We start from the raw sequence: 18,263 nt of genomic DNA on the forward strand, positions 1-18,263 counted from the left end.
TTTGTCTTCCAGTTGAATTAGTTTGAATTACTGGATTTGATAAGGCTCTTATTATAGGAAATTATTAGATAATAGTAGAAAAACATTAGATATCTTATTATAGAAAGACTTCTGTAGAACTGCAACCTCTGCTGGCATCCTGTGCAAGGAGCTTTCAAAACTGGATGAAAACCTGGATTTCATAGCCATTTTCCATATCTATGGAGGTTTTTTTTTGTTTAATTGATCATGTTTTCAGACCTGTATCACTTTAGTAAAAGTTTCTTTAAATATCTAGGCCACTTCCAGGGATTCTTTTTAATCCAGTTTGTTTATGGTAGCTCTTTGTGTAGCATTATATTCTGGACCTGAGCTCTTCCTCACTGAGCAGTGCTAAAATATAAATGAGTACAGTGCTGGAGCTCTTCTGGCTGGGATGGTGTATCTGGAGCATTGGGAATTCCCCCCTGCAGATGTTCACATCAGGAGTACATGTTTTAGGGGCCACCTTCTGAATACAAGTAAGTTGGTGGCATTTATTTTTTTCAGAGAAGACTTGCATTCTGAAGTTAGATATGATGGTGGAGTTCTGGCTTTTCCTTCTACTCCCTTTTAAAACAATAGGTGAAATAATACATAACCTGGTTCTTGTCTCAACTAATGCAGCCAAACAGCAAGTGAAATAAATGCATAATTCTTCAAACCTTTATGCCTTTATCAATATAGTTGTAGTCACGCTGCTGGAAATCTATAATCAGGATCTAATAATTGATTCCTTTCTCTAATAACTTGTAAAAACCCAAGTGATGAATCTGCTCTTCATCTTTGACATTCCTTCATGTAGTGATGCTATTTATGCATTTCAATCCTGATCTAAAGTCTGTAGAAAGTCCTTAGATGGTCTTTGAATTGAACCAGTAATTTGTTAACAGGATGTTTCCATCTTCTTTTACTGCTTCAAACTTACCAAAAAACAAATTTAGAAACCCTCCCTGCTTACAGGGGAGGTGACAGTACTAGTTGATTAAAAGGGGCATAATTTGTTGCCCCACTTATCTCATTTTGTTGATTAGCTGCAACAGTGATGCCCAATTCACTTTTAAAATGAGTAAATTTGGCACACACGCATGACAGTTCTGCCTTTTCTTGAACTGTCATCAGCAGGCTCTAACTAACTGGCATTCTGCCACTGCGGAAAGCAAGAGTTGTTTTCACTCAGTGCGCATCTTGTGTTCGCCATCTGTATCCTCTGTTTTTAGGGCCTGATCCTGAAAAACTATTATAAAAGCAGTTTCTTCTCTAACATCTACTTGCAGTGTTGGTAATGGAGCTAAAAAGAATAAATCAGAATTATGCCTATTACTAAAGTGAGGGTTTTCTTAGATACAGGCCCTAAATTTGTAAGATGGATCATGAATATTTGCTATGAATCTCGTAATAGTCACCATTTAATAGTATTTATTGTTTTTACAGCCATGTGCACACAGTGTGGGCACTTGCAAAAACGCACAAAACCAGTGTAATATCAGATACCATAAAACAAAATAGTTAAAGGAAAGCAGGATGCAAGCTTGTTACATGTTAAATGGCATTTGCTACACATTCAGTGACATTTGTTAAACCTTAAATGCCAGGGAAGGATTTTCCTCATATCTAACCTGAATCTTTCTTGCTGTGGTTAGGTTTATTGCTCCTGACTTTACATATAATATAATTTAGGTTTGGTGCATGTCTCCAGTCTTGTATGATCAGCCAATTAGTGTAGGCATACATTATAACAGGCATGGTTTGGGGCTTGCAGTTTCCATGCACAGATTAGAAGGTAGGGAACTGCCCCAGTTTAGACCAGCAGCATTAGTGATTTTCCCCAAGTCCCAGAGAGGACTGGGATGTGCTTGCGAGACCAAGTCTGAGAGCTCCTCTGATACCCGTCTGCAGTGTTGACACAGATTACAAACCTCTTTGTTGCCTTTGCTCAGGATTTCTGTGGCACTTATAATAGCCAAGGGATTACCCTGCAGTGTTGGAACAGTTGTGTAGCTGGGAGATTATGTCAGTTTTGCTTAGTGCAACTCTTTACAACCTGAGCCCTTCTGTCATTGCTTTGAGGCTGTGCTACTGGAACATGCCCTGTGTGTTTTGCCTTATGTCTCTCCTAGAGCTCACCACAATTACAACACATCCTGGCTTCTTTCATGAATGCCACTTCATGAATGTTAGTGAGCTGCAACCTCACTCACCTGCAGCTTAGTTAAGAGTCAGGATTTAAGAGACTGGTTACAGCTCCTTGAGCACAGGGAAGCTGGAGACCTATTTGAGCCTCTCTGGGGCTGGGGATCCTGCTGAGGGGCTGAAGGGCAGCTGCTCCACTCACCTCCCCATCATGCCCTTCATAAGGCTGGCATGGCGTGTGGGGACCTGCAGCTTCATCCAGGCGCTGCTTGTGCCCAGCCCAGGCGTACTGCTCCCATTGGCACTCTCCCAGACTCTGCTTGGGACCCAATTTTTGAGACAGGAGTATTGCAAGGAAGGCAGGAGGTTTTCAGGTAGGGCAGGGAGGAACCTGGTTTGCTTGTTTGCTGGTGAAGAAAACACTCTAAGGGATTATGTCTTTCATTGGTGACTAGTGATGGAGAGGTGATCAGGAGCTAACTTGGCTGATAGTATGTGATGGGCTCCTTAAATCTTTAGATAATTTTCAATAGAAAATAAAACTAATTTTCTTCTGATTTTGTTCCAGATAAAACACAGTATACATGTGTCTTTATATAATATGTATTTTCTTGTTAATAATTGGAAATAATGTGCATTTCCTATAATGGTGTATGTTGGGTCAACTTGCAGCCTGTGTACAAAAGGCTGGCTCTATTTTCAGTACCCTTAACTGTGAGAAAAATGGCTTGGATTGCTCTTCTGCTCTCTGCAGTTCCAGGAATCTTAGTTATAGGTGCATCTACTCAACCATTATTGTCCTCAAAACGTAGTTACAGATTGTCGGCATAAAAGTAGTTACAGAAATGAACTGATGTGTATTTTTACTTCCCTTTTACCTCCAAATGAAGACTACTTACACAGCAGTGTTGTATGTCACCCAGCTTTACTTACTGCTTCATATAACTGGAAGTTTAGATATTGCAGCTGTGAAGGGCTATAATTCGTATGTTACTTTACTTTTCAGATAGATCCAGTAACGTAGCTTAATGCAAACTCACTGATGACATCCATGTGTATCTTCACAAGCATAAGGAGGTTTATGAGGACTAAAGATTTTGATATTGCCCTGTACAGAAAGTTTCAGTTATAAATTCAAGGATAGCAGATGTCATTTTATTCTGTCTTTATGGGTAAAGAAGCATTTTGAACATTGAAAATCAATCAGAAAAAAACATGGTCCAAAAATAATGTTTTTGAGAAAACTGAGCATTTAACAAAGCAAACTGCAACTCTGTTTTGGCACACTGGGACCCTGCTGTGTAGTGTCAGACTGTGGCCATGAAAAAGAACAGTTTTAAATGTAAATAACTTTAGGAATACAAACAATGCAAAACTTGTGTCAATTTGTAATCAGCTTTTCATTGTGTTTTACATTATAGATTTTTTTTCTCACAATATTGCTTAAATTACAGAAACTTTACCTCCTATGGCTTCTTGGAAAAAATGTGGCATTGCGCATTGTTTATCATAGGGCAAATGGGGAGAAAAAATGAGCACTGGACTTGCATGTTTCATTAAGCCCTTCTTTGAAGTGCAACTTCATGTGGTTTCAGCTTTCCTCTTTGGCTTTCATTTCTCATCTTCTGATTGTATTGTCTAGTTTTCCTTTGTCCATAATTTTAGCTTCCTGTTGTTACTGATTGATTCAGTTGTTCCATTTAGCATTTAACTGTCTTCATGCTATTTATAAAACATTAATATAGTAAAAAGTGGTGCAGATATGGCTAGTTGGTTAGGGTTGTAAAATAAGACTCAGTATAAAGGGTACAACTTACTGCAGACTTAATTGCCTAGGATTCACTGAGGAGCACAGTAAATAACTTATCTGCAAAGGAACTGCAGTAACTGTTGCTTGCTGTTGTCTGTTTTGTACAGGAGTACTGAGTTCAAGTGAACTTCTGATTTTTTTATGTGGAAAAAGAACTCAGTGATTATACTGTTGCATCAGTTTCTTCTTCATCATTTTGTCTCCCAGCTGCATTAAGGATTTCACTGGCATCGCAGCCCAGTGGAGCCAGCTGGTGATTTTAACTACCAGTGTGGTATGAGTGCCCATCATACAAAGCATCATAAAGCTTTTTTCTTTTATTAGCTTGATATTGTAAAATTGCATTATGCATGTGTGAAGTGTGGCATTGTATTTTGCTGTTTGTTTGTCTTTGTTCAGGTCACTAACTGAAGCAATACTTGAATATTAAAAGTAAAATAGGAAGAATTCCTTCAGTCTGTGCCCATTCAGTTTTCTCTGAATGGAAGGCTAGCCTCCCCAAGGAGTCCCAAAGAGCTTTGTGCCTGCTCTGAACATAGGAACAATCTTGGCACAGTTTACTGTAGACTGGATTTTAATTTCCTCCAGCTCAGTGGGGATACACTTACAGCAGAGCCTATGGGAGTGCACTATGCACCTTTCTGTTGATGGCTCAGAGATAATGAAGATATTTGTGCTATGGTCTTTTTGTAGGTGTAGTTCTATAATCACTTAAGAACAAATCCATATGTTCAGTAGGACAGTAGATACAGGTTGGTCTTCTCTCTCCACCTTGTCTATTTACAGTTTGCAGCAAAGGGGACTGCAGAGTCTACTTATCCTTTGGGATTGGATTACTTTAGTGGGCCAGCAGGAGACTGTCCTACATATCTGCCAAGGCTAGCAGGCCTGAACAAATACAGGCTGTTTGCTCCTTACAACACACAACCATTGAGATTCACAATAAATCTCTTTGAGCCAGAAAAATAAAACTATGGGAGCATCTCACATTGTCTGTTGGAGACTGTAGAAAACCCATAGTGAAAAAGGTGGATTGATCAAAGGCTGGCCTGGAAATATTCAGTATAATGCACTGTCCATCTTTTGAAAAGTGCATGTGTTCTATGCAATGCTAAAGGATTCATGGAGGGAGGTGGGAAGGGAGAATTAATCTGTATCTCAGCTTATCAGCTCAGACTTCCTTTACAGTCAGCAGAGAGAAAAGGGGCACATTTACTAAGTCCTGTTTTAAGAGTCTGATTTTCTCTGATGCAAAGCAAAACCTAAGAGCACCCACTTCTTGTCAGCTGTACAGAAGCTTAGACAGCTCCCTCAGACGAAGGCATATGTTTGGATGAATCCTATTCTGGAAGTACTTCCAGACTTCGGAAGATCGTGGATCAGCTTTGCCTGAACTGCTGTTGATCCATTTCTGTATTTGAGCATATTCATTTAATGGCTCTTTTCCACAAATATATATCTGTTTTATAAATAATAATTAAAATTTAGAAAATCTGTCTGGTGGTATTTAGTAATTTGGCATTGCCATGTTATATGCAAAGCTTTTAATTATTGCAGCTGTGAAGCTGTAATGATAAGCCATCAAGATCCCAATCAGCTGAGAACCAACAAGTTTATCACACATGCACTTTTATTGTGCAAAAACACCTTATATGTTGGAAATCTCTGCAAAAGGGCAAGACTGGTGCAGCCGTTTGACCTCTTCAAAATGGAGTCTTCCAAACAGCGTGGTAAAGGTATTTCTTTGCATTCCAGTGGATTTTCTGCATTTTGTTCATTCTCATTCCTAAAATACACGTATTTTCAGTGTGATGTACATACATAATATATGCCGCTGTTTTGTGCTGTATAACATTGTCATTGTAAGCAGTATTTACCTTCACAGAAAAGAGGATGTGTGGTAATCAGCAGCTTGTTCCTTGGAGAGCCACCGTGTGAATCTTTGAGGGACACAAATTAAACTAGAGGCTTCTTAATAGTTCACAAAGCCACAAGATGTAATGGGCCTTTTCCTGGGCTAGATTTCCAGTAGGCTGCTGAAAGTCTGTTTAGACAAGTACTTGTGTGTGGTAACAGTTCTTAGGCACTGAAATACATACTTCTGCAAATAATGACCTGGGTCTTAGCCATGGACCTAATGAAAGTACGCATCTGAAGAGGTAAATATGCAGTTCCGGTATCCCTTCTTAAATATTTGCCCATGAAACTGGAGCCCAGCATGAGGTGAAGCATTGTCAGGCACTTTGTGTAACAATGGTTTTGTTTTGTCTGTGCTCTTCTTGCAGAAGTTAAAGCATTAAAGCCAGAGTCTACATGAATAAGCAGAGCCTGGATCCACAGCATTCATTTGTGTTTTGGTGGCCCAGTTGAGTTATTGGGTAAGGCTGGGCCCCCAGAGCTCTAGCTGTGCAGCAAAGCCTGGTCCCCATCGTGCTCTCACCCTTTCTTTTGGGAGCAGTTCTGATATATCAGATCTCTCCAGTATATACAAGTATGCTTGCACTCTCTTCCTCAGCCCAAGTGGGTGGCTTGGTATTTAAATGGCATTAAGCTGCTGCATAAAAGAGAAAAAATTGCATTTGAAGTTGTTTACTATTACAGTGATATTATGATATCACTTTATGTACTATGTATGTACTATCATGGTAGTTTGCAGAGTCAAAACAATTTTTTCCCAGTCTTCTCTCAGTTTACTTCTCTGTTAGCATAGACACAAACCACAGTTGTCCTTGACCTGAAAGTTCAGTGTCCTTTTTAATGCTACCTTCTCTCTCTGCCCTCCACATCTTCTTCCCCTGTCAATGTTGTTGCTAAATCTTGTCCTATTTTCTCTAGAATTTCTCTTTTACAAGATCTCCATTCCTGATTCAGCTCCATCACTCTCTCACATTCAGTGCCTTCTATGGTGCTCTAAACTGTGAACAGAGGCATTAAAACTAATTTGTATTTGGCCTGATTCCGTAATGACCTCACATTAATCCGTTTCCCTATTAATTCTCTGCCTGTAAACTGCCACTGAGATAACTAACCTCATTACAACATGTTTTTTCCTAACATAATAGCAACTGTAATAGCAACAGTATTCCAGTTTGTGAAGTACAAGCTGGTCGAACCCTTAGTGGATGCTTAAATTAATTAATGGGAGGCTGCGAAATGTGCTAGCAGGCTAGTATTCTTTTTAGAGAAAAGATGGTAAGTACCAAACCCTACAAGTGGTTTGTAAACAACAGACTTCTTTTTCCTGAACTGACCAATCCAACGCTTTTGAATGTGATTATCTCCTATTACAGCCTTTTGTCCATTACTCCTCACATTTCAAGGTAAAACCTGATCTTTTTTCTGTACTATTCGTATTAAAGATGATTCAAGTCTTTCAAATCGCCATGCAAATACTCCAGGGCTTTGTTACAGCATTTTCTACTTACTGTGCTGTGGTGTCATTTACACTGCTATGGTGAGCAGTGTTTTATTTGGATCGAGAAATGGTGGGGAAATGGTTGCAAATATGTTTTGTTTAAGCATTTTATCTTCCTAATGCAGCTGGAGGTTTTATTTCACACTCAAATGCAGTAGTAAAACATCAGGCACTTTTTTTTCCTATTCTGTGAAGCAGCTGAGTACAGCAATAATGGAACTGGAGCATATTTGGAAGTATTTGTATTTCTTGAATAGTATCCTGAACAGATAGACCTTTTTGTCTGCCTTCTTTGTTATCTGAGCCTAATATCATAGTCTCTGTGCAGTTCATAGCTTTTCCAGGGCTCTTATACTCCAGTAACCCCATGAAAATGGAAGATGGGCTTACCTGCATTTTACAGAGGGAAAGCTGGGACACAGGGCTGTGGGGCTAGCTTTACCCTGTCATGGAAGTGCATGAACAATGGGTTGCCATCACATTAGGACTTCCCACTGAGGGCTGGCACACTGCAGCAGCTGCCAGGCAGCACAGTGAGCAGGCTTCTGTGGTTGGAGGCAGTGGCACTCCTGGGAGGGCTAGGCACCAGATCCAGACTTACTTGCAGTTAGTTCCTTAGTGAATGAGCAGCAAGTGTTCTTCTTTTGCCTTTTCCACAGCAGAAACAGTCTGTGGTGGACCTTACAGGTCTTCTGAGATGTAAAGGCCAAAGGCACACCTGTAAACCATGCCAAGTAAGATGTTAATGAGCATGTTCCTGCTCTTACTTATTGTAGCTTAAAGCAGTATAGCTGAGTTCTTTGTCTTTTAATGGTGTGACTCATTTTGAGACTGTTTCTGTTAAAGTTCACAAATGTATTTGAGTATTTGTAGAGTGCTGCTGTATGAGTAAGGCTGGCCAACTGTTTGTATTTTTTGTGACCAGATGGTTCTGCTTTTGTTCTGCTTGCTTTTTTTAACCCCTTGCTTCAGTAGAGTTTTTGGTTTTGTTTTTAATGAGCCCTTTCTACTCTCCAATCCACATAAACTATTGCAGTTTTCACCAGAATTAGCATAAAGGTTAGAGTTACCCTGGCTAATAATTTGAGTCCAGAGTTGAAAGATCAAGAATTGGCATCTCCTTCTGCTTCATGTGTATCTGCACTTTGAATAAGAAGATGGTTCTCCTCATCCAACTTCAAAGTCATTGTGTTGTGTATATTTGTCCTAGTCAGGAACTGAGTCTGTAAAGACACTATAGTCATTAAATAAAGATCTCCAAGACCAAGGTGTCCGAGTCTGAACTTAAAGAGAAACCGTTTGCAGGTCACCCATTATCATGTATTACTGGAATCATTTCAGATTATTTTTCCATCCATTACTGCAGTACGATATAATTTCACTTTTTTTTTCCTTTTCTTAATTAACACGGTATTCCTATGAAATAACAAAAAGCAAATATGCTTATTTTTCAAACAGGGGAGGATGTAGAAATAATGCCTACTTTACCAGAGCTGCAAAATCCTGGTAACTGGATTATTCCCAACACCTTCGAGTATTTGTAGGTGCCTGGATGCTTCAAGTATCCAAGTTCTTTTGAAAAATATTTAGTTTCAGTGGAAGTTCTGTTAATATTTTCATGGCATGGATCTGCAAACGCCTCTTTTTAATGCCACCAAAAATCTACAGTAGTAGTCTATTTGTGGTTTACAAAATTTTGCAGTAAATATGAATTCACCTCATGCAACTGCAGAAGCCCCATCTCAACAAGTTATCTTAGGCTTTCTTCATTGTTAGCAGAGAGAAATGTGCACTGTTAGGATGTGACATCATCTTATCTCTTATTCATGAAGTGTCTGCTTCTGTCTATTGACTGCAAAGTAAACCTAGACAATTATTTCAAAACATTGTCTCCTGCACTGTAAATACTTGAATTTATTTAGCTGAATCCAGCCCTAAGTGATTCATCAGAGACATTTTAGGAAGTCTGATAGCACAAAATATTGAACCCAGGTTTCCCAGATACTCAAATTTCAAATTCATAGGCTTTGCTTATCTATCCAGCCGATTGTATTCACTGCCTTTGCTGTGATTCGCCTTCACATTTAGTTCGTTTGATTTCAGCTGAACCTCAACTGTAGAGACGTGCATTGCAGAGAGGAAACTTAAAATGTAAGATAAAAAATGAGAGCTGGTGAGAAGTGCGAAGAGAGTGTAATAGGTTCTCTTTGGAAAAAGACGTGCTGAATTTAGCAGGGACTGATAACGTTCTACTCCCCAGAAACCATGCTGAGGTTTTTGGTTTCCACTAAGCTTTCACCTGTTTAATAGAATTCCATATGCAAGATAACACTTTCTATTCACATTTGTGAAAGCTGTGGTGAAGAAATTCCAGGCTCTCTAAAAATCGTTGTGTATTATTTAACTATATATGACCTTTTGAGAAGGTAGGTAACCTTATGCTTGAAAACCAAAGACAGACCTAGCACAATGTCCAGTAAATTCACAGTGAATTCCGCAGGCTTCTCTAAGGGCTCAGTAATTCCAATTCATTGTTGCTAAAGCAAATATTAATTTGACAGTAGAGAACAAAACAACCAGACCCATTTGTAGTATTGTTGCTCAGTTTACATCTTTCCAGACTACAACAAAAGCCAGAACTTGGATTACTAACTATTTAAAATGGAAGATTTCTTTTTCAAAGTTTACTCCAGCTGCTGGAGACTGCTGGGAAGAGGCTAATGAAAATGCTCCTATACATTTTTTTTTTTTTTTTAATGTGAATACTTGTCCTCAAAGAACTGAACACAGGCCAGCAATTCATTTCCTGAACTAAGCAGCATTTGAATAGCCTATTATGTCTTGACAAAAACTACTCTCCTGTGGGTTGAGCCAGGTTAGAACCTGTGAGACAGAGATGGAAACCTGGCCTCATCTTTATCAGATATATCCTGTCTTAACTTTTCCCTTACCAGAGTTTAAAATGTGCTTTCCTAATGGACCGTATTATTTTGGAATGTTGTGTTGCCTGTGTTACTTGGAAGTTAAATAGTTGTGATTTGGGTTTATATGAAGTGGTAACTTGCCGATAGTAGGACTGGTAACAAAGTCTCTCTGTTGAGCATATGCTATGGACTAATTCTCTCAAACAACAATAAATTCTCTTTAAAATTATCATTATTTCCTATTTCCTTTTAGACATTTTAATTCACTTCTTAATTGACCTTAGGCCCTATAACATGCCTAACAGATCTGAAGACTGGAGAACTTGCACATCAGACCTGCACATATTTCATTGGAAAATTAAGCTTGCTCTTTACAGCCATACATGCATGGCAGTCTTGACCTAGTGCAACTGGGGAGATGGCCAGGCAAGGAATAAAAATGAGAGTCCTGTCTTACTGATTTTGCAAAGCAGTAATCGTTGTACATTAATGCCGTAATTTTTTCCTATAGATATGGTTGCATAAAATTGTCTGTTGCTAAAAGTAGCCGATTCTAGAATGACCTCTCTCCACGTGCTTCAGACCATTTCAGGAAAGCTTGGCGAGAAAGGTTTTTGTATGTGGTTGAAATATATTGGGTATAATTAAGGTGGTCTTTGGATTTGAGGATGTCCTCAGCTCTGCTCTTTAGAAATCTGTTGGGGAGGAGCCAGACAAGACTCCAAAAGGGATTTCTAAGCCTCTCGGTTTTCTAGGAGGTGTTCCTTCCATAATTTTTTGCTGAGAGGCTGTGAAGCAGGCAAGATGAGAGGTTGTATGGCTGAAAGGAGATACACTCCAGGAAAGCCTGCTTGACTTTTTGTAATCCGTTCCCAGGTCTATATTCCTGTGCTTCCCAATCCTACTCAGGCATGTGACAGTGAGTCAGGAAGTATTGTTGCAGTTGGAAGAGGTTTCTGTGGTTGCTCTCCAACAGCTACTGAGCATTAGCTCGTCTCTTTCTCCAAGGAAAATCTTGGATGCATGAGGAAATCTTGGAAGGGATCTGAGATCAGTGCTACAGGGAACAGCTGCTTCCTGGAAGCGCCGAACCAGATGTATCTGTGCCATCCACAGTCACACAGTAAGATCAGAGTCTGTCTTCTTCAATGTCCCAAATGAAAGGAGATCAGAATAGCTCTTCCATTCAAATACTGGGTTACCTGTGTGTCCAAAACTTCTGCCAACTTGGGGGCATGGAGGGATGTCTTTAAGTAAATAATGCAATATGGAATCAGGCCCTGAATAGGTCTTTCTTCTATTACCACAAAGAAGCACTGTCCATTCCTCTTTCATCATGTATTCCAGTTCATTAACCTCCCTCCCTTGGTCCTTCCCCATGCTCGATCATGTGTTTTCTTCAGGCTGCCAAGAACATCCATCTCACTTTTGTCACAGAATGATGTTTTTTGTGCAAACATAAATATTTAGAGAAGTTTAGAAAAGATTAAGCTTCATCAAGTCATGCATTCCCGCTAATGCAGCACTGGGACAAGTCAGCAGGGAGCAAGAGCCCAGGCTGCTGTGCACAGCTGTTGCAAGACCAAACTATGGAACATTCGTTTTTGACTCCACCAACTTCACTGATCAAAACCACTTTGGAAATTGGCTCATGTTTTATTCCAGAATGAAACTCTTTCCATCAAAACAGCTTCTTCAGTGTGCAGGCTTTGTCTGTATTGTGAATCTCTTGCCTCAGTTTTGTTGTTCTTATGCAAATTCCTAATGCTGCACTTGCTGGACTAGTGAAAAATCTCCATGTTAGAGAAGTCCCTAAGATGCAACTCAGAGCAAAAATAATTGTAAGATCTGCCCATGATGCTTATGCTCCAGTGGTTTGGGCTTCACTCTGATCATCAGTACCTGAGAAAAATTATGCCACATTCCATATCAGTTTAACACAGGGAGACTTCAGAAACCATAAATGGTAGGGGAAGTTTTTTTTCTACTGAAGCAAGGAAACAGAAGTCATTCCAGAATTCATGCAGGAAAATAAGTAATAAGAATATCGAAATACATGCAAGGCAAACAGATGCATGTTTGCAAATGCATATGTCCATCTTCAGTCCCAAGTACTGAGAGTTTGGCTTTTTTCTCCAGTGGAAGTGGATTTGCCATAATAGTTAAAATATTGTCTGCCTCTTGGAGAGCTCACAAGTAACACACCACTTGTGATGATCAGTGAAAAAGAGTTGGCATGCTTTTTTTTCAGGGCTGCTTTGCTGCCCATTTTTAGTGAGGAGACCACAGGAAATCCACAGGAAATCCTGCCTTCCTAGAAAAATATCCTGCTTCCTCCAGGGACCTGTGAAACAGGCAGCTCAACACGGCTGTGGGCATTTCTGAGCTAGGCAAATCAAAAGAGAATAGTCTTCCTTAGGAAGTGCCTCAAGCCTCTTTGAGACACTGAGAGCCACAGTGGACAAAAAACAGCTGGTCTGATCGAGTATCCATGATATTTTGGGCACGAGTGTTGGACTGGATGACCCCCAGAAGCCCCTCCAACCAATCATAGAATCATAGAATAGTTAGGATTGGAAAAGTCGTGTACTATAAGGTTTTTCAATTTTAAAATGTGTGCTTCTCTGCTAAACACTGCCAGGCTTTGTGTTTGGTCCCATTCCTTTTAAATAATATTTTTCTGAGATTTTAATTAAAGATGCATGTAATTAAAGTGGCGTTTTTATTTCAAGTTATGAATTAATTATACTGTTTCTTTGGGAATGCTAGAATTTTTTAAGCATTCTTCCAGCAAGCTGAATTATTATCACTTTAATGCCTTCAATATATTCTTGTAACTGAGCACATCTCATGAACCTAAAGAGGTACTATTAAATTTAATAGTACAATGAGAAACATGCCTAAGGTTGTAGGCCTGTGACTGATGAGTAATGTGAATGGACAAATTGAAGCTCACTCATGATTTAAACTTGCAAATGTAGCTGGTTGAAAAACAGTCCAGCTTAATTAAAAAGAGGTTTGCTGTTTGTGGTAGATCTCATCCACAGCTTTTGAGATCAAGGTGTCAGCTCAAAGGGGAAGTAAATCTGAGGCAGATATCTGGTGTACGTAAAATTGGGGTTAGCTGCTTTTTTTTCAGAGCTTTGTCTCCCAAATGCATTTCAGAATTCGAATCCACATGCTGCTTTGCATGGTTGCAGCGGATGGTCCTTGCTGTGCTGTGCTTCTGTGCAAAGCACAGATGGGCAAAATAATGAAATAGCGATCAGGTGCACTGAGTTGGGAAAATATGCAGTTTTTTCATCATATGACAGTTGTCAGGGGGTTGTCCACACACAGAGACTGACCTGCAGAAGCCAGTCCTCAAACTCTTCCTGTGCTCACAGGAGAGCAAACTTCCAAGCATACAAGCTTCAGTATAGAGGTGGTCCAGAAGCCTGAGCCCATGGGGAGTAATATTTAGCCTTAGTGAATAACCACTGAACAAGATGCTTACAGATACTTTACCTAAGTATCCAGTCCAGATACTTTATCTAAGGTGTAATGTGGCAGGGTGGGCTAAGCTCAAAATAATGTTCTTACCAGCGTGCAAGTCTCTTAGTTATAGGCAGTTTACCTAAAGATGCATGTCACGCAGTATGAAAGCTCATCATTTCAGAACTTGGTTTCCTTGGGAAACAGCTAATAGTGTGTATAGAATCTGTATCAGTTTACTATTGTTTTTCTCGCCTAGAAAAAACTGAAACATTAATATTTTTAATATGCAAGAGATACTTTGTCTCCCACAGTAATTAAAGCCAGATAAACAAGAGGAGAGATCCTGGCAGTTCTGTACTTTGAAAACCTTTAAATCTGGGAAAACTGGTTTCAGGCATTTCCTTTCAGGCAAACCTTAAGCTAGAGGAATTGGGATCAGAAAAATGAGTTGCTGTGAGATGATGATTATTTTCCATGTTTCTGGTAGCACACACAAAGTACAGGAAGCTTTCCAAACCGAGAGGAGGATATAGTCCCTGTTCCAAAGCACGTGAGTGCAAAGAGGCAGTGTAGAGATGAGGAGGGATGGAGCTACAGTATAAAGAGCAATTAGGGTAATGTGCATCAGATAAACTACAGTGGATAGAAAGTGATAGCAATTTTTCTGAACCAACACCCAACAACTGAAATGTAAGTGTACAAAACACCACAGAAATAAAAAGGCGTGTAAGCATTCTCTTTTCTCACAACTGTGTCCTTGAAGAGCGGGTCCTTTCTTCCAGGTTTCTTTTCAGCTCAATGACTTTCTGGGTTGATGCAAACTCTGCGTAGTCCCTCTGGGTCTTACATGACCTAGTCACTCTCTTTTTGGAGGAACAAGCCAAAATAAGGTAAACCAAACGACTAAAACAAGCACCATATGTCACAGTTTGTAAGATGAAAGTCCTATTTCAACTGGTGCATCTATTGACAGTGGAAATATTTTAACACAAGAACCTGGAAAATCCAAAGTAATTAAAGCTAATTCCTGGCAACAAGAAAGTGTCTGTCTGCCTCCCACCACCATCCCATTTTCACATCTTTATTTATTAATCCTTATGAATAAATTGTTAATTTGTTTTCTATTTAGAGGGTTAATGATAGTTACTTTCCATTCTTTGAGGCAAATAGGGTTCTAGCTGCGCCTTGTCTTCATTGTCTGCTCAAGAATTGCTGCTAAAGACTAAGGGGGCTGTTTAAGATGGATTTAAGTGGTGCTTTGGGGGAGAATGAGAAAGTCTGTTAAAACAAGTGTGCTGGAGCTTCTACAGTACAGATTTGAATACATGCCACTCTGCTAGCAAGGTCTGTGATGGGCATATTTTTGTGTTTCAGCTTGCGTATTCTATACCTAGTTGTATCTTGAGGGTCAATAAACAGAAGCAGCAAGCCTGGATGTCATAATGTTACCTTCCCCAGCCAGTAACAGCCACGTGGAAAATTTGGACAAGCATTTGTTTCTTTTTTTCAAAATTTCATACCTGAGTGTAGCATTGTAGAAGATGAGATTTTAATAAACTGTGTGTTTCCTTAGGATAACAGCTCTGATTTGGGGATTTTGTTTTTTGTTGTTTCCTTTGCAGGAAGACGGTATCGTGAAGGAAATAGACATCAGTCATCATGTGAAGGAAGGTTTTGAAAAAGCAGATCCTTCTCAGTTTGAACTGCTGAAAGTATTAGGACAAGGTTCATATGGAAAGGTAATTTTTAATGCCATCTAATAACCTAGAGCAATATTGAAAATGTCATGTCCTTTCTCTGAGTTCATTTGCACCAGTAACATTTTTCTAAATTGAATTACATTGCAGAGGCAGACAATCAAGCGCAAACCTCTTCTATCTTATTTTTAATAGCATTTTTGTGCTTTAGATAGATTTTTTTTGTGTGTGTGTGTGTGTGTATAAAGCATTTTAGCAAATGGTGCTTATGTCTCTGGACATTGGCCAATGAGCACAGATGAGCATTAGTGAGCATCACTCTCTAAAAAATTAGACACCCCCCCCCCTCCCTCTTTCTGACCTACACAGCAGGGATGTGAATGCACCACTACTGCCTAGTTGGAGAATGAAAACGGGAACCTTCAGAGGCTTAAATAAGTTAGCTGTCTAATTCCCATTGAGGGAAATGGGATCTCAAGCGCATTTCGAAGTCTCAGACTGCTCTTTAGTTCTCACTTAGCAGCCCGTATGCTTTGTTGAAAGGATCCTGGAGTCAAACCCCAGTGCTGAAGAGAGCAGTCATTGTGGTGAGAGAATGGGGGGGGGGGAGCCCTACCTGTATGACCACAAGCTAATTTCTGAGAAAGAACATTTCTGTCTTCAGTCCAAGGCTTTTCTTAATCCCAGAGACAATTCTTCAGCAGAATGTGTCAGTTGGAAATGAGAATAGGAAGAAAAGAGGGAGGAGTCTGTTCAGTCTTAAACTCTTCCCATGGTGTAAATAAAACTTTGAAACCTGTGGAACAGTGAGCTTAATTTAAACCAGGCATTGAAGTCTTTGTCATTTTAAGTCTATTATTTTGTGGAGTTTAAAAAAAATATTTCCCAGCTTTTAACTCAGTGGTGGATCATTCTGGCTAACTTGAAGGACTGTCTTATACCTGAAAGTTGATGTGGTAGTCAGCACAAAGCTGAGCAACCTGATGATGAATCATGGGCATTAGTTTTATTCCTGGGAGAAGCTATACTGAGAGTATTTATCAACCTCCTGACTATTCTAGAATTATATTGATAAGCAAGTCTGCTGGAAGTTCCCTGAGATGAGTGATGCCAAGAAAGTTTGCAGTCACAGCCAAGTTTTTATCTAGAGAATTTCTTGAGAGCAAAGTAATGATACTTGGTTTAAATACTGAAAAATGTAAAAAATGAAAGAACTTAAAATTAGATTTACTGTGTGACTCAGTACAAAAAGGAGAAGAACAGTGGGTTTTCAGGTTATTCAGCTGAGGCCTAAATAATTTCTTGCATGTTTACAGAAGATGTCTTTGGTGGCAGAGGGGGTGCTTGCAACACTCTTGAAAGTGGCAACACTTGCTTAACTTTTTAGGTTGCGATTTGGGTCATACTCCCATTGCTCCAGCTAAGGGAGTTTTGTTGGTTATTGGGTATTGATTTCGAACTAGAAAGCTGAAAGTCATGCTCAGCAACATGCCTGTGCTGTTCTGGCAAACTAGTATAGTATAGCTGATACAACCAGTCAGGTAAGTGCTCCAGGACCACTTGATGGTTTCAAGAGCAATGAAGCTTTGCCTTTAAGAAGAATCAGAAGGATGATATCATTTTGCAATGCAATGCTTTTTCATTTGCTCTGTTTCCTTTTTGGTTGATGATTATTTTGATGTCCTCTGAAACAGCACACAGTGTTCTTGAGTCATCTGTTTTGGAGGGAATCCTGTGCTACAGGGAACAGCTGACTAGTGACTGTAGCATCAGTTGATAATTGTGCTTATTACAACGATATGAGTATTACATGCTTTGCAAGATTGCATTGAAGATACTGCAGCCCAGTATTCATGCAGGTGCAGCATGCTGTGCTGTTCCATGTGCAGTACAGCTTAAAATAATGATTTTAAATGTTTGTGGTTTTGGGTTGTTTTTTGTATAAAGATTCCATAACCATTCTTACAGAATAACAATACAACTGTGAAAATCTAGTGTTTGGGAAAGCTTGCTTTTGACTTTCTCCTTGCTTTCAGTGTAATGCAAAAAATGAATCTTTTACTTGGGCTGGATAGAAAAATATCCCAATATTTCTCTGTCTAGCCGAACTTCTAATGAATTGACTTCCTGTTAATGCTGGAGCAGCTGATCTTAATTTATCACGAAAGGTAATGAAAAAAACTTCATAGAATCATCTAACCATAGAATACTTAGGGTTCGAATGGACCTTAAGATCATCTAGTTCCAACCCCCCTGCCATGGGCAGGGACACATCCCACTAAACCATGTCACCCAAGGCTCTGTCCAACCTGGCCTTGAACACTGCCAGGGATGGAGCATTCACAGCTTCCCTGGGCAACCCGTTCCAGTGCCTCACCACCCTTACAGTAAAGAACTTCTTCCTTATAGCCAATCTAAACTTCCGCTGTTTAAGTTTGAACCTGTTACCCCTTGTCCTATCACTACAGTCTCTAATGAAGAGTCCCTCCCCAGCATCCCTGTAGCTGTCGTATGTGTTCCTGTTGTATCCAGGTTTCATCATTTGTTTCTACAGTTGTAAGTGTCAGAAGTATTTGTATGTTCATCAAACTAGGAAAGAGGAGATGGGAACAAGCAACGGATGCCCAAGCTCAGCTAGTTAGGGCAGCTCGGCTGAGGAATTGTTCATATCTCATGTATAGGGAACACCTTGAGAAGGAAAGTCTCACCAAAAAAGTATCAGAACATGTCGTTGTTCAGAGAGATTTACACTGGTTTGGGTTTTTTTTTTTTTCAGCTTCTCTACCTGC

General features: G+C 39.7%; 1 protein-coding gene across 5 annotated transcripts in view; it reads left to right on the forward strand.

Annotated features, from left to right (window-relative positions):
* The window catches only part of RPS6KA2 (ribosomal protein S6 kinase A2), a 296,264-nt gene that overhangs the window by 183,542 nt on the left and 94,459 nt on the right, over positions 1–18,263 (forward strand). For all 5 annotated transcript variants that reach the window (XM_061471390.1, XM_061471391.1, XM_061471389.1 and 2 more), the window contains exon 2: positions 15,400–15,516. Coding sequence is in view for 3 of the 5 variants with exons in the window: in XM_061471389.1 (XP_061327373.1) it covers positions 15,400–15,516 (117 nt within the window). In the remaining 2 variants the exon portion in view is untranslated. The remainder of the gene's footprint in view (positions 1–15,399; positions 15,517–18,263) is intronic.

The sequence above is a fragment of the Pezoporus flaviventris genome, unplaced genomic scaffold, assembly GCF_033815535.1.
Source record: "Pezoporus flaviventris isolate CSIRO_AGI_PZ_B2104156 unplaced genomic scaffold, CSIRO_AGI_Pfla_v1 ptg000066l, whole genome shotgun sequence".
Taxonomy (NCBI): domain Eukaryota; kingdom Metazoa; phylum Chordata; class Aves; order Psittaciformes; family Psittacidae; genus Pezoporus; species Pezoporus flaviventris.